The sequence below is a fragment of the Silurus meridionalis genome, chromosome 3 (genome assembly GCF_014805685.1).
Source record: "Silurus meridionalis isolate SWU-2019-XX chromosome 3, ASM1480568v1, whole genome shotgun sequence".
In the NCBI taxonomy this organism is placed as follows: domain Eukaryota; kingdom Metazoa; phylum Chordata; class Actinopteri; order Siluriformes; family Siluridae; genus Silurus; species Silurus meridionalis.
The window spans coordinates 14885427-14902161 of NC_060886.1; the positions used below are offsets into that span (position 1 = coordinate 14885427).

The 16735-nt window shown below is 38.5% G+C and overlaps 2 protein-coding genes across 3 annotated transcripts; one reads left to right on the top strand and one right to left on the bottom strand.

Moving 5' to 3' along the window:
• Positions 1-215: 215 nt before the first annotated feature.
• On the bottom strand, positions 216-12841 carry atp1a1b (ATPase Na+/K+ transporting subunit alpha 1b). 2 transcript variants are annotated; one of them, XM_046844150.1, is made up of 22 exons: positions 12698-12841; positions 10375-10482; positions 10221-10280; positions 9943-10146; positions 9733-9846; positions 9238-9372; positions 9012-9129; positions 8659-8927; positions 8238-8546; positions 6307-6441; positions 5862-6057; positions 5586-5761; positions 5351-5487; positions 4573-4723; positions 4145-4313; positions 3907-4061; positions 1635-1758; positions 1182-1327; positions 968-1098; positions 739-840; positions 529-620; positions 216-421 (listed from the first exon to the last, which is right to left on the bottom strand). In XM_046844150.1, exons 1-22 carry the CDS (start codon positions 12707-12709, stop codon positions 393-395), a joined length of 3072 nt encoding a protein of 1023 aa, XP_046700106.1. In that variant the 5' UTR covers positions 12710-12841; the 3' UTR covers positions 216-392. The 2 variants fall into 2 exon arrangements, with proteins under 2 accessions (XP_046700106.1, XP_046700097.1); XM_046844141.1 differs by lacking the exons at positions 3907-4061; positions 4145-4313; positions 4573-4723; ... (11 more) ...; positions 10375-10482; positions 12698-12841 and adding exons at positions 1833-1987; positions 2071-2239; positions 2499-2649; positions 3277-3413; positions 3512-3712.
• A 1898-nt stretch (positions 12842-14739) lies between these two features.
• Positions 14740-15644, top strand: LOC124381711. Its single transcript, XM_046843589.1, has 2 exons — positions 14740-14839; positions 14976-15644. The coding sequence occupies exons 1-2, from the start codon at positions 14759-14761 to the stop codon at positions 15642-15644; spliced, it is 750 nt and encodes a 249-aa protein (XP_046699545.1). The 5' UTR covers positions 14740-14758.
• The last annotated feature ends 1091 nt before the right edge of the window (positions 15645-16735 follow it).

Genomic DNA, 16735 nt, shown 5'->3' on the forward strand with positions numbered 1-16735 from the left:
TTGCAGGCGAACTTTGGTTCCCACAAAGTGCTTCCTGACTATAAATGAAATAATTTAGAGGTGCTTGATGGTATCCAAGACACCATTGTCCTCCATTTTTCTCCTCTTTTCACTGTCGACCAGATTAGAAAGAGCAATCCAATGTTAATATGTCACAAGACAGAATACAGATTGTATTCTTAAATTTATAATAAAAAAGACAAGAGACTGCTAAGTACTTTAAATGAAAAACAATGGGTTAACATTAATTGTTTATTTATATTACTCAGTTAAAACACATATAAACGTGGTTTAAAAACATTGTAAATGTAAATAGGTTCAAAACCAGAGTAGCAAATCTATCAGAGGACTAAACAAAAGTTTAGTTGGTGTTTTGTCTCAAGTTTTGTTTTCTAATAGTATGTCTCTCTCTCCACCCAGCCTAAAAAGTAAAAGAGGAAAATGATATTAATATACAGTAATAAAAAATTAATATAATTACTTTCTTTAAATGCAAAAATTTACAGTATTTGCAATTGTAGTATTTACCTCCAGGATAGCGCCTAAGGATGAGCTTTCTGATTTCATCATAGATAAAGATGAGGAGAGAGTATGGGAAAGCGCAGAACCACCAGTTGGGCCTGAAAAAAGAGCCAGTAAGTAAATCTCAAAATATTCACACGATCGACAGATTTTGTTGTACCTCATCTAATACCAAATACATTATATTTAAAGAACTAAAGCATTTATTCGGCTTACTTGAGCGGATACATTCTCAGAGCCACATCCAACCCTGGGCAATAGGATAAGAATGCTGCAAGAGCAGTTTCCTCAAACAGTCCGAATATGAGGATTTTATTCCTGGTTTTAAAAAAGAGTCAATTTTAATCAGACAACATTATGGAAAAATATCCCTTTTATAAACATGGTCCAAACTTCCAAGCTTATATCATCAGATAAGTATCTGTATTTATTCTACATGACTTACTTCATTCCTTGCTGGAAAACAGAGTTCCTCCTGGTCTTGCAGATAATCAGGTCAGCCCACTGCACAACCACAATACTGGTGAAGAAGGCAGTGTGGCAGGTAAACTCCACAATCTTTCTCTGTTCGTATGTCTGAAATTAAGCAAGAAGGAAGTTGTGACACATTGAAATAAAATACGCTTGGTCTGATTTAAGTGAAACTGTGTTAAACGTACCCACTGCTGCCCATAGCTGTCCTCAAGATCATTAACATATTTGTCATCCCAGTTCTCACGGATTCCAAGGAGTTTTGGTGGCAGGAACCCATTTTCAGCCAGGATGACAAAATATGCGAAAAAGCCAGCCAGTGCCTGTATCATACCTGAGAATAATGCAGAACCAGTTTACAAAATATCTAATGAAATAAAAAGGATAAACAGAGCCATTTGCTATATAATAATCCTAATTTACCTTTCAATGAATTTGTACTTAACTGTATTTTTACAAAATAGTGCCTTTTATTAATTTTTACAGTTAAGAACTAACTATCTAAATAGCTAATAACTATATAGCACATGTTCTTGTCAAAATGCTCCTGTGATTTAATACATTTGTTCGTCTTTAGGACTTATGCCATTTTAATATATTTATTTTTAAAATTAAAAACCCCTAAATTACAACATCCTCACCTATTTGGCCATATGCAATACTAATGAGCCTTTCATTTACAAGCTTGTCTGTTTTGGGGTTTCTGGGCTGCCTCTTCATGATGTCACTCTCAGCAGCTTCATATGCCAGGGAAATAGCTGGGAGCTAAATAAACAACACAAAGAGCAGCGTTAGCAGGTATTACAATAAAAAAACATAACAGGAGGCTTTACACTGACCATGTCCGTCCCGAGGTCAATACATAGAATGGTGACAGTTCCCAGTGGCAGAGGGATATTAGCAATGATGAAGAGCAGAAAAGGTGTGATCTCAGGGATGTTACTGGTCAGGGTGTATGCAATGGACTTCTTCAGGTTGTCAAAGATCAGCCGGCCTGAACAGAAAAATTGTATATGCATTAACAGTAACAGCGCTCGTGGAAGGTTTCAGTAATTACCATAAACACAGTTTATGTACCTTCTTCTACTCCAGTGACAATTGATGCAAAATTGTCATCCAGAAGGATCATGTCTGCAGCCTGCTTGGATACATCAGAGCCAGCAATGCCCATAGCAACACCAATATCAGCTTTCTTCAGAGCAGGAGAATCATTCACACCATCACCTGTAACAGCCACGATGGCTCCCTGTGGAACACAGTGAATTATGTTTTAATGAGATCAAAACATCTACAGTTATCATAATATTAAAAATAATTAAATTATGTAAAAATGAGTAAAAACATCTACAGTTATCATAATATTAAATAATTATTTTATTTACAATACATATTTTATCATGGTGTGCCACAGATTCTAGCATTGAACATTGGGTGTTAGCAGAAATGCAACATTTTTCATTTTTAGGATTCTAAAACACATCAGATTAGCAGAAAGAAAATATCACCTGACGCTGACACCCTTCAACAATGATCAGTTTCTGCTGGGGTGAGGTTCTAGCAAACACAATCTCTGTGTGGTATTTTAGAATATCATCTAAATGTTCAGAACTAAGGTCTTTAAGTTCACCACCATGGACAACGCATGCTTTAGCATCTCTGTAAAAACAAAAAAAAGACACTGATTACTCTTTATTCATTCACTGTATGACATGTAGTTAGGCATTAGCTACTTCAGCTCTTGCAGCACATGAGTAGCTTGTATTGTGGTGTCCTGTTCTTGATAATCCGAGTGCTTGTTATTTATAGCAGTTTCTATGCAGCGGTCTTTGAAGACCACTGCTGCATGTTTGAAAGCTCAGGGGTAGACAAATCAGTAGCCCAGGAAACTGGGACAAGAAGATTATGTGGTTGGGCACAGTAGGCCAGCAATCACTTGTTGCTAAACTTTGCAACACAAACATTTTTTTTAACCCGAACATACTTGACAGTGGCGGGATGCACTTTAGTGCTGTAGCTATAGCATGTGCTACTTTTTCTGCCAAACAATGACTTTCATTTGTCCTACCCAAGTCTGAGCCACAAGTTTAATAGTTTCCTGATTTTTTGTCGAAGGCAAAAAATAAATAAAATGTGTGCTACCTCAAATACTTTCTTTAAAAAGCGTGTTTTTTTTACATTTAACAATTGATATACTTGTTATAATTTTATTTTATGCTAGCTAGCAGTTTTCAGCCTAGTCAAGTAGGTTTCTGGAAAAAACATGACCGAGATGACCAAGCATACCTTGGATTGACTTCATTGATAGGAATGTTCAAGCGTGCAGCAATGTCTTCAACTGTCTCGTTGCCCTCAGAGATAATCCCAACACCTTTGGCAATAGCTTTAGCAGTGATTGGATGGTCACCAGTGACCATTATAACCTGAAAAAGATATATTCAAATTAAAAATCAAATATCCCAAATTGTAATAATGCTAAGAATATATTAATGGGATTGTTGAGACAGTCAGTTGACCATACCTTAATGCCAGCACTCCTGCATTTTCCCACAGCATCTGGCACTGCGGCACGTGGAGGATCAATCATAGACATGAGACCAACAAAGCATAGATTCTCAGTTGGAAAGTTTACATCATCTGTATCAAACTGGAAGCCTTCTGGAAATTGTTCCTCAGGCAAGAAGAATTGGCAAAATCCTGGGTGTAAATAGAGAGCAATCATTATCTGTTGGATGATAAATTACAAAATCTTAGTTATAGGCTTGTCTGTTTTGGGGTTTCTGGGCTGCCTCTTCATGATGTCACTCTCAGCAGCTTCATATGCCAGGGAAATAGCTGGGAGCTAAATAAACAACACAAAGAGCAGCGTTAGCAGGTATTACAATAAAAAAACATAACAGGAGGCTTTACACTGACCATGTCCGTCCCGAGGTCAATACATAGAATGGTGACAGTTCCCAGTGGCAGAGGGATATTAGCAATGATGAAGAGCAGAAAAGGTGTGATCTCAGGGATGTTACTGGTCAGGGTGTATGCAATGGACTTCTTCAGGTTGTCAAAGATCAGCCGGCCTGAACAGAAAAATTGTATATGCATTAACAGTAACAGCGCTCGTGGAAGGTTTCAGTAATTACCATAAACACAGTTTATGTACCTTCTTCTACTCCAGTGACAATTGATGCAAAATTGTCATCCAGAAGGATCATGTCTGCAGCCTGCTTGGATACATCAGAGCCAGCAATGCCCATAGCAACACCAATATCAGCTTTCTTCAGAGCAGGAGAATCATTCACACCATCACCTGTAACAGCCACGATGGCTCCCTGTGGAACACAGTGAATTATGTTTTAATGAGATCAAAACATCTACAGTTATCATAATATTAAAAATAATTAAATTATGTAAAAATGAGTAAAAACATCTACAGTTATCATAATATTAAATAATTATTTTATTTACAATACATATTTTATCATGGTGTGCCACAGATTCTAGCATTGAACATTGGGTGTTAGCAGAAATGCAACATTTTTCATTTTTAGGATTCTAAAACACATCAGATTAGCAGAAAGAAAATATCACCTGACGCTGACACCCTTCAACAATGATCAGTTTCTGCTGGGGTGAGGTTCTAGCAAACACAATCTCTGTGTGGTATTTTAGAATATCATCTAAATGTTCAGAACTAAGGTCTTTAAGTTCACCACCATGGACAACGCATGCTTTAGCATCTCTGTAAAAACAAAAAAAAGACACTGATTACTCTTTATTCATTCACTGTATGACATGTAGTTAGGCATTAGCTACTTCAGCTCTTGCAGCACATGAGTAGCTTGTATTGTGGTGTCCTGTTCTTGATAATCCGAGTGCTTGTTATTTATAGCAGTTTCTATGCAGCGGTCTTTGAAGACCACTGCTGCATGTTTGAAAGCTCAGGGGTAGACAAATCAGTAGCCCAGGAAACTGGGACAAGAAGATTATGTGGTTGGGCACAGTAGGCCAGCAATCACTTGTTGCTAAACTTTGCAACACAAACATTTTTTTTAACCCGAACATACTTGACAGTGGCGGGATGCACTTTAGTGCTGTAGCTATAGCATGTGCTACTTTTTCTGCCAAACAATGACTTTCATTTGTCCTACCCAAGTCTGAGCCACAAGTTTAATAGTTTCCTGATTTTTTGTCGAAGGCAAAAAATAAATAAAATGTGTGCTACCTCAAATACTTTCTTTAAAAAGCGTGTTTTTTTTACATTTAACAATTGATATACTTGTTATAATTTTATTTTATGCTAGCTAGCAGTTTTCAGCCTAGTCAAGTAGGTTTCTGGAAAAAACATGACCGAGATGACCAAGCATACCTTGGATTGACTTCATTGATAGGAATGTTCAAGCGTGCAGCAATGTCTTCAACTGTCTCGTTGCCCTCAGAGATAATCCCAACACCTTTGGCAATAGCTTTAGCAGTGATTGGATGGTCACCAGTGACCATTATAACCTGAAAAAGATATATTCAAATTAAAAATCAAATATCCCAAATTGTAATAATGCTAAGAATATATTAATGGGATTGTTGAGACAGTCAGTTGACCATACCTTAATGCCAGCACTCCTGCATTTTCCCACAGCATCTGGCACTGCGGCACGTGGAGGATCAATCATAGACATGAGACCAACAAAGCATAGATTCTCAGTTGGAAAGTTTACATCATCTGTATCAAACTGGAAGCCTTCTGGAAATTGTTCCTCAGGCAAGAAGAATTGGCAAAATCCTGGGTGTAAATAGAGAGCAATCATTATCTGTTGGATGATAAATTACAAAATCTTAGTTATAGGCTTGTGATTTTTTTCCTCCTCTTTTTCCTTCATTACCCAGTACTCTTTCTCCAAGCCCTCCCAGCTCCAGGTAAGCATTCTGAAAAGCTTCTCTCATGTCATCGTCTAGAGGCTGAACCTTTCCTTGTAACATTATGGAGCTGCAGCGGTCCAGAATTCTCTCAGGGGCTCCTTTCATTACAAGGAAATATTTAAAATCTGAGGTTGAATCTGGGTTCTTGTGCACTGAAAGCTACAATAAAATAAAATTCATTTAAATAAGAAATGGAATAACAAATTAATTAATGTTTCATGAATGTCATTTTTTTACTCATCACTACTGTATTGCATCATGCATTATTTAACTGATTACTTATTCTTATTGAAATTAGATCATGTGTTCATCATGAAACTCAGCATCAAGATAGGATGTCTGATGAAAGCTTGCTTCTCATTTTTGAATGATATCATATGACACGTTTAGAATATATATTGAGCACACCTGGTATTTATTAGTTGAGTTGAATGGGATTTCTGCCACTTTTGTATGTTTGTCCCTCATCTCTTTCACAGATCCACAACAAAGTTCAATACACTTCAGGAGAGCAGACTCTGAAGCATCTCCAGCAACATCTCTCTTTAAAAAAGAAAAAAACAAAAAACAACAGAACTTCAAGTGAGGTAATAAGTAAACTTTTGCACAAATACAAAATGCAACATGATCTGTTTGTTTCATTGTTATTCAAAACAGTTAGAAACCGTCTCTTGATTCAGGATGTATTTACAGGGAGTGCAGAATTATTAGGCAAATGAGTATTTTGACCACATCATCCTCGTTATGCATGTTGTCTTACTCCAAGCTGTATAGGCTGAAAAGCCTACTACCAATTAAGCATATTAGGTGATGTGCATCTCTGTAATGAGAAGGGGTGTGGTCTAATGACATCAACACCCTATATCAGGTGTGCATAATTATTAGGCAACTTCCTTTCCTTTGGCAAAATGGGTCAAAAGAAGGACTTGACAGGCTCAGAAAAGTCAAAAATAGTGAGATATATTGCAGAGGATGCAGCAGTCTTAAAATAGCCAAGCTTCTGAGCGTGATCATCGAACAATCAAGCGTTTCATTCAAAATAGTCGACAGGGTCGCAAGAAGCGTGTGGAAAAACCAAGGCGCAAAATAACTGCCCGTGAACTGAGAAAAGTCAAGCGTGCAGCTGCCAAGATGCCACTTGCCACCAGTTTGGCCATATTTCAGAGCTGCAACATCACTGGGTGCCCAAAAGCACAAGGTGTGCAATACTCAGAGACATGGCCAAGGTAAGAAAGGCAGAAAGTCGACCACCACTGAACAAGACACACAAGCTGAAACGTCAAGACTGGGCCAAGAAATATCTCAAGACTGATTTTCTAAGGTTTTATGGACTGATGAAATGAGAGTGAGTCTTGATGGGCCAGATGGATGGGCCCGTGGCTGGATTGGTAAAGGGCAGAGAGCTCCAGTCCGACTCAGGCGCCAGCAAGGTGGAGGTGGAGTACTGGTTTGGGCTGGTATCATCAAAGATGAGCTTGTGGGGCCTTTTCGGGTTGAGGATGGAGTCAAGCTGAACTCCCAGTCCTACTGCCAGTTTCTGGAAGACACCTTCTTCAAGCAGTGGTACAGGAAGAAGTCTGCATCCTTCAAGAAAAACATGATTTTCATGCAGGACAATGCTCCATCACACACGTCCAAGTACTCCACAGCGTGGCTGGCAAGAAAGGGTATAAAGAAGAAAATCTAATGATATGGCCTCCTTGTTCACCTGATCTGAACCCCATTGAGAACCTGTGGTCCATCATCAAATGTGCGATTTACAAGGAGGAAAACAGTACACCTCTCTGAACAGTGTCTGGGAGGCTGTGGTTGCTGCTGCACGCAATGTTGATGGTGAACAGATCAAAACACTGACAGAATCCATGGATGGCAGGCTTTTGAGTGTCCTTGCAAAGAAAGGTGGCTATATTGGTCACTGATTTGTTTTGTTTGGTTTTGAATGTCAGACATGTATATTTGTGAATGTTGAGATGTTATATTGGTTTCACTGGTAAAAATAAATAATTGAAATGGGTATGAATTTGTTTTTTGTTAAGTTGCCTAATAATTATGCACAGTAATAGTCACCTGCACACACAGATATCCCCCTAAAATAGCTAAAACTAAAAACTACTTCCAAAAATATTCAGCTTTGATATTAATGAGTTTTTTGTGTTCATTGAGAACATGGTTGTTGTTCAAATTAAATCCTCAAATAAAATTAATCCTCAAAAATACAACTTGCCTAATAATTCTGCACTCCCTGTATTGTTTTCTTAAATTAATAAACAGCAGGCACCTACTGCATTAGCAAGTCTAGCTAATATATTATTAGTGCGCTATAATGTACCGAAAAATACCTTTAAAATAGGAACATCATTTTGCTCTGCTAAGAAAACGGCCCTATTGCAAAGACCAGCAATGCGTGCCAGGGAGTTCCAGGTGGATGAGCTTCGATCAAAGCATGTTCCGCTCTGGTTTTCCGTGGTGTCAGCTTCATGGATCTGGTTGTCAAACCACATGTGTGCAACAGTCATGCGGTTTTGGGTCAGGGTTCCTGTCTTGTCTGAGCAGATGGTTGATGTGGAGCCCAGGGTTTCCACAGCCTCAAGGTTCTTCACCAGGCAATTCTTCTTAGCCATGCGTTTTGCTGTCAATGTGAGACAGACCTAAGGAGACACAAACATAGAAATAAAACAGTGTTAAGTTTCGCTTAGTACCACTTGGTCAATACAGAGTTAAATACAAGCTAAAACACATACTTTTCATTCTTTTACTTACAGTAACAGTAGCGAGAAGACCTTCAGGCACATTAGCAACAATGATTCCAATGAGGAAGATGACTGCTTCAAGCCAGCTATAGCCCAAAACAAGAGAGAGGATGAAGAAGGAAACTCCAAGAAAGATAGCCACGCCTGTTATAATGTGGATGAAGTGCTCAATTTCGATAGAGATGGGTGTCCTGCCCACTTCAAGACCAGAAGCAAGTGTAGCAATTCGGCCCATTACAGTGTGGTCGCCAGTGCTGATGACAATACCACGTGCAGTGCCTAAACGTAAATCACTACTATTACAAGGATTGTCTTTACTGACTTTCATCAATTTCCAGCATTCATACAATTACTATGAAGTACCTTCCACACAGTTGGTAGAGAAGAAAGCGATATTCTTGGTCTCCAGAGGGTTATCATTGGAAAAATCTGGAGAACGAGTTTGAGGTTCTGACTCTCCAGTAAGAGATGAGTTGTCCACCTTTAGGATTCAAATAGTGTTATGCACAAAAATGTAAAAATGTTAATGTTGCTACCAACAAGCAAGCTCTATAAATGAATTTATTGAACTGCTCTCAAATAGACCTACCTTACAACCATGTGCAGAAATGATACGCAGGTCTGCAGGAATCCTATCTCCACCTTTTACCTCCACCAGATCGCCCAAAACTACATCCTCTGCATTGATCTGCTTTTTCTCACCATCACGGAGAACCAGAGCTTGCTGGGAAGATTTGTTTAAAATGATCTTAAGAGGATGTAACACTAGTCTATTTCTATTTCAGATTATTCTATTTCATGTGTACCGCTGCACACTCCCTCAGAAACATAGCAAATATTCAGCAACTTCTGACGCCTTTCAGTGCACACAGTTCTTTATACTCATGAGCACATATTGACAATATTTTGAAGTCAACAGCAATTCTGCAGTTCATGAATAAATCTTGTTTTACTACCTGAATAATGGAAGATCTGATTCTGATTAAACTATTTCAAAATATGCAAATACTGTATACAAAATTACTGATTATTACATAATGTTTGAATAAGCTTTATGTCTGCTAGATGGTAATAATTATGTTACCTGGGGCACCAGGTTCTTGAAGGAGTCCATGATTTTCGAACTTTTTGCTTCTTGGTAGTAGGAGAAGCACCCAGTGACGATGACAACAGCTGAAAGCACAACTCCTAAATACAGCTGCATGGCAAAGCAAAAGGCAATATGTGATCAAACAATTTCTTATAACAACATAAAACAGACTTAAAATACCATCTGTTAATTATTTTAACTCACATTATCATTGGCCGGTTCATCTTCCATTGCAGCTTGAATACCATAAGCAAGAAAGCAGAGAACAGCGCCAGTCCATAGCAGCATAGAGAAGCCTCCAAACATCTGCTTACAAAACTTCACCCACTCAGGTGTTGTAGGTGGAGGTGTGAGGGCATTGGGGCCATCACGAGCAAGAATCTCTTGTGCACGTGAGGTTGTAAGGCCCTGGAAGACAAAGTGTTCTGTTTGACTTTCTTGATTTATGTAAAATGGATCCTTTAAATTATGAAAATTCTTACCTTGCTCAAGTCTGTACCATATTTACGGTGAAGCTCGTCTAAGCTCAGCTTGTGATCATCCTTCATAAAAATATCAGTAAACACATTTTCAAACTTTTTGTCTTTAGTTAGTTTATTATATAGTTTATTCAAATACAAAAGTTTAAATGCTTACCAAATCCACTTCCTTTTTCAGCTCATCCATATCTTTTCCCTTCTTGATCTTTTTCTTCCCACTTTGCTCTGACGTTGCTGCCACATCATACTGATCTCGTCCTCCTCCCTGTAAAGGTACAAACAATGAAAAGATTTATTTTAAAAGATCTTTTTTAATGACCTTGTCATGACTAACATTACTTGACACTGAAGTATGCTGTAGAACGACCTCTTTCTACTACAGTCTTATATAGTATAGGTTAAGCAGATATGTGGCACAGAAATTAAACTGGTTATGGTCAGATTATGGTCAAAAAAGTATTTTAGGAAAGTGCATTACTATGTAGTATCTGGTAAACCTAAAGCGATTTTAACAACTTTTGTCAATGGAAACAGAATGAATAAATTAAATGCACTATAACATTTGCTCTGTAGTAAAAAGGCCATCTCAACTATGCATATGTGCAGCTTTTACACTGAACTGGAGTCAATATAAGTGAAACAAATGATGAGGAGCAGCACTAAAAAAAGAGGAATGAACATAAAAGCCATCTATTTCTTTTTATTAGCTCCTTGGTTGGAAAAAGAACATTGGCTCATGTTAATATTTTAATCATCACAAATTGCTCTCTGGATACTTGAAACTAGAAGTTTTCCCAGTGGATAAAGACCCTCTGATGGTCTTTATCGCTGATGTTTTATTCAAAAGACTGTTCCACCATCGTTCACGGTTGAAGTGCTGCATTAGTGGCAATGCTTATGGGACTGAGACTGTGGCTCACTGGAAGACACTGAATTACACCACTATTGCCCTATAGTCGGATTGCACATATTGCTGGAAAGCAGCAAATACATAAAAATTCTGGGGCAACAGACAGACGAAATAAACAGCAAAGACTAGTTGATAGATGCATCACCGAAGTCACCACCACTCCCAAAACACCCACAGTGCTTTGCTAAAAGGATCAATTCCACACATTTTATTCTCATAAGGAAGTAAATATATTGACTGGTTTTCTGTGGCACATAATGCATATGATTATCTTGTTTACAGGCCACTGTGTGGTAGAATATTTTACCAAGCATATTTCCTTTAGTAGTTTTTAATTAACATGGCATGTTCCACTATGGTGCACTGGGGAAGATAATTTATTCAACCATAACATACTGAGCACATTATGTCCCAAAGTGGAAAAAAGGTGCAACAAAACAGCAGTTAGGTGTGTGATCACAAACCAATATTTAACAATGGCCAAAAAAGCGCCTCAGGGAGAGAAAAAAGGGAGCCGTCATGAGGTCCCAAACAGGACACACAAGTTATTTAAGCACTTACGCATCAGTCCTTTAATAGACGGGGGCTGTTCAGTTGCCATGGATGATAAGACCATTTTTATAGGCATTTGAATAGACTACCAGATTACATAACAAAGCACGTCTTGGCTTGTCGGTCCAAATCTTCATGCTTTCCCATCAAATTATAACAGTGACACCCTCCCAACCGGTCTTTCAAAACTTTATCCCATATTTTCAATACATAGAATTATAAGAGTTAAACAAAGCAACTACTTCAGCAACTCTAAGTATTACATCGACTGAAAATGTAAAAATTTTACTTTGTTTTAATTTTATTATTTTTGTTGTGAATTAGCTACAGTATCCTAGTCCAGATTACTGAAGCAGAAATCTTATTATAATATTTAATAATATTAAATTGTCTATAAGATGCCAATTCTATAACTTAAATAAAAAGTTTATTAAAAGACGTTTTCCTTTCCTCCAAACTTTACACGTGATTCTTAAAAAGTCTACATGCCATGGATTAAGGGTTTTTGTTTGGGGGGGTATCAAGGGGGGGGTCAAGCCAAGTAAGCTTTATGGAATGAACTACATAAAATTAACTGGGGCACGACATAAAGTGCACGTGAGTAGCAAAGATTTGTGTTAGTGTAAATGAATTGTCCATATAAATAAAAAATACTGTACATGCAACACTGAATTGTTTTAGCAGCATCCTTACTTTACTTGTTAACATCCTTGAAAGCAACTACTACTACCAGTAAAATAATAATAATAATAATAATAATAATAATAATAATAATAATAATAATAAAATAATAATTATTATTATTATATAATTATTGATAATAGTTATTTTTAGTTTATGGCTATTTGAATGACAGTTATATTTACTTGTCAGTTAACATCTAGCACACTAATAAACAAACACCAGTATCTGTCTCTCAGCAGGCTGCCTTTTGGCTGGAAGGATGCAGCTGCTCACCAACATGTTACATCTTGTTCAAATCTAAAATAAAGGTGTGTTGGTGTGTATTTGTACTCACTCCGCGTCCCATGTTTCGCTGAACTTTCTTTCAATGTCTTGCTGAAGTTTCTGCTCTGCCTAGCTGAGCTCTCCGCACAACTACCGCAGGTAAAAGTCGCCGCTCTGCACCGCAGCGCCACGGAAATCCTCTAACTTTTATAGCTGAAGCTCTCCGCCCCCTATCGCGTGGTGCCTCTATCGCCATGGTAATACAGGGGCGTGGTTTGAGGTCTCGCGAGTCCACTTCAATCCCAGGTGATAAGCAGAGCCTGTTTGTGAGGATGAAGACTCACTGAGATTCATTATAGCAATAACAATGACACCCCTTTTCATTGCCCCTTTCTCTCTGAAATGCCTGGCTCCTTAATATTAGGAGATTTTTGTATCTATATCAATTGGCACAGACAGTTGAACTCAACATTTGAACTGGATCATGTGATCTGTGTAGGTTGCTTAGGGGTATGTATGGAAAATACAAGAATAAATACACCTTATACCTCCCATGTGCTCTGCATAGTGCACACCTAGCACTACAGCATAGAAAGAAAGAAAGAAAGATAGATAGATAGATAGATAGATAGATAGATAGATAGATAGATAGATAGATAGATAGATAGATAGATAGATAGATAGATAGATAGATTTAGAACTCTACTGTCAGGCACACAGCAACGAAATTCAGTTTAGCATCTACCAGATGTGCAAATTGTAGCATTGTGCAAACAGACAGATAAATGCACAACAAATGCATATATACCTGTACATCACATTATAATATCATGCTGTAATGTGCATTGGCTATACAGTCCATACTGCAGGATTCCCTTTACTGTCTTTATATATTTGTTTATTTGTCACTTATTCATGGCACATTTAAATTCAAAGATAATTGTATGTTTATCAAACACTGTAAAGCATAGCTTTAAAACAATTGTTTTTTTATCTTCTGTTTTTTTTCCCATCTTTTCTATTATACACTGTTTGTGCAACTATTAAATGTTTGCTAATTATTCTGTTCTCATTACAGTTTTTCTCAAATGCTAAAACACAAAAGCCAATCCTCTAAACCAAATGACCAGTTGTCTAAACACATTTACTAAATCTAGCCATCATTTTCCAATATCATAAACACATTTCACATGAAGACACAATCCACAAAACACAATCCTCCGTTCTCATAAATCTTAACACATTTTTTTTGCTAAAACACAAGTTGCAAAAGAACTCTGCTCATATTCTCAAATGAAAGCTCATGTGATGCAAAATGCTTGCCACAGTCAGCAATATTTGAACACAATAAACACACCTGGCGTCATTCATTACACACAACGACACTTGTTGCTAATGCTGTGACCACATGTACAAAAGCAAGTTCAGAGTGCACAGTTTGCTGAAGATTCCAAACAAACACAATGGATGAAGGCAGAGTCAAGGGAAGAGGAATTCGAGTCAGAGGAGGGAGAAGAGCTGGCCATGGAAGAAGAGGAGCAGGCCAACGAGAAAGAGGAGTTCAAATCAGTGGAGGAAGAGGAGCAAGCCAACGAGGAAGAGGAGTTCAAATCAGTGGAGGAAGAGGAGCAAGCCAACGAGGAAGAGGAGTTCAAATCAGAGGAGGAAGAGGAGCAGGCCAACAAGGGAGAGGAGAAGGTCCAGGAGGGAGAGCAAGACAACCTCGCACCATCATTACGGACGAGATGCGAGCAAAAGTCATTGACCATGTCATTGTCCATGGCATGACAATGGCTGAAGCAGGACTACGAGTCCGTCCAAACCTGAGTAGGTTCACCGTGGCCACCATTATCAGGGCATTCAGACAACACAACAGGTATTGTACTCTATTGCTTCACAATACAATTTTACAAGCCCGTGAAAGTAGTCTATTGGTTTCAAATCAGTTGTTACTGTATTGTAAAACTGACAACACATGTTTCTTTCTTTAGAGTTAAAAGAATGCCACATAGAGGTGGGAGGGTTGCCATATTTACAGCAGCACAAGAAACCCTCATTGTGGATATGGTTCTTTGAGAGCATTGCTGATGTCAGCTTGGCCACAATAGACTGAGTTCTCCGGTGCCAAAAGATGCGGATAAAACAGGTCTATAGGGTTCCCTTTGAGCGCAACTCTGCGCGACACAAAGACCTACGTTACGAGTATGTGCAAGTAAGTATACATCCATGTTCACAGTACAGTTAGTGGACATACTGTGTTGCTCAGTGTCCTACATTACTTCTGGACAATACTGTGTTACCTGATTGACTGTTGTTCTGAACACCTGTGCACTTTCACATTTTCACAGAGGATATTACAGTTGGACACGATGGCCAGACCTCATGAGTACCTCTTCCTGGATGAGGCTGGCTTAAACCTGCAGAAACGAAGGCAAAGGGGCCGTAACATCATTGGCCAAAGAGCCATCACTGAGGTTCCTGGCCAACGGGGGGGTAATATTACTCTTTGTGCGGCCATGGGTTTGGAGGGGCTTGTCCACCGGCATGCTGTCCTTGGGTCTTACAACACCCAACGTCTCCTCACCTTCCTAGAGGAGCTAAAAGACATCCTCCTGGACCGCCAACAACACCATCCTGGGCCCGCACATCAAATTTATGTGATCATTTGGGACAATGTACGCTTCCACAAAACAAACCAAATCAGAGAGTGGTTCACCACCAACAGTAACCACTTTTTAAACGTCTGTCTGCCACCCTACTCCCCTTTCCTGAACCCTATAGAGGAGTTCTTCTCATCATGGAGATGGAAGGTTTATGACAGACAACCATACACTATAGAGAACCTCCTAAGGGCAATGGAGCTGGCCTGTGTTGACATCCCAGTGGAGGCCTTCCAAGGATGGATTCGCCATTCCAGGGCGTTTATCCCGCGGTGCCTGGCAAGAGACAATATAGCCTGCGATGTGGATGAGTTAATGTGGCCCAATGCAGCTCAGCGACATGATGCCGCACAGTGATTGTGGTGTGTGTGTGTGGTGTGAATAAAGTAAATAAAAAAACTTCACACCCTGATCATGTTTTGAAGATGTACTGTTGTGTGCAATAGATTCTGTTTTTGCATTGAGTTGTGTTACAGAAGTGTACATGCAGAATTTACTATAGATTTATACTCTTCATATGAAACTCTCAAATCTGAATGCCTAATCCTCTGCAGAGATCTAAGAACATCCATTACTGTAAAGTTTCAAAAATATGCATTGGCAGTTATGAAACAAAGAACCTTCTCACAAATCGAGCATTGTGTTTTCAATTGTTTTGCTGTAGTGCGTAATGATGTGTATCGTGTTTACATTTTTGAAAGCTTCGAGCTGCTCTTTTGGTGTGAAAGTTTGAGTTTTGAAGTGAGAAGGTGTGGTTGTGTTTATGTAGCTTTAGAAAAGGGTGTTGTGTTTAGACATTGGGGAACATGGAGGAAACGTTTGTGAAATGTGTTTTAGCATTTGAGAAAAACTGTAAACAGTGAAAATGGTTTTCAGGTGTATCTCAGTGTATTTCAGTGTATTTTTTTAACAGAAATTGGAACATTTTATCTGGGCTGATGCTGGTGAATGCAAATTTCACAAGAATGTCAACTTGGACAGCAGTGAATTATCCAGTGCTTTATCTTCTCAAAGCTCCTGTTGTGAAACTGTGAGTGCTGTGGCATGCTACAGACACAGCCTTGAGATAACAGCATGGCAAAAGAATGGCCTTTCAGAGTGGCTACTTTAAAAAAGAAAAGAACTTAAAAAAAAAATAAAAATTGCAGTCTGAGAAAGGCTTTTGTTTTGAATGCAATTTAATGATGTGTCAAACACCACAGAACAGTAATAAACTGACAAGAAAATGTAACATTGTGGTGGTATAACTAACTCAGCATTCGAATATCTGCAGTACTTCAGGAAATGTAATAAAACTGAAGATGTTCAAGGCAACCGTGAAGCCACAAATTGTCTTAGGATTTGGGTCACAAACTGACAAAATAACTCATGAATAGAAAACCAACCAATGTGCCTTAGCACTCCTGAAATTCTCTGGATAATGTAAATAGTCTGCAAATCTCTGTAAA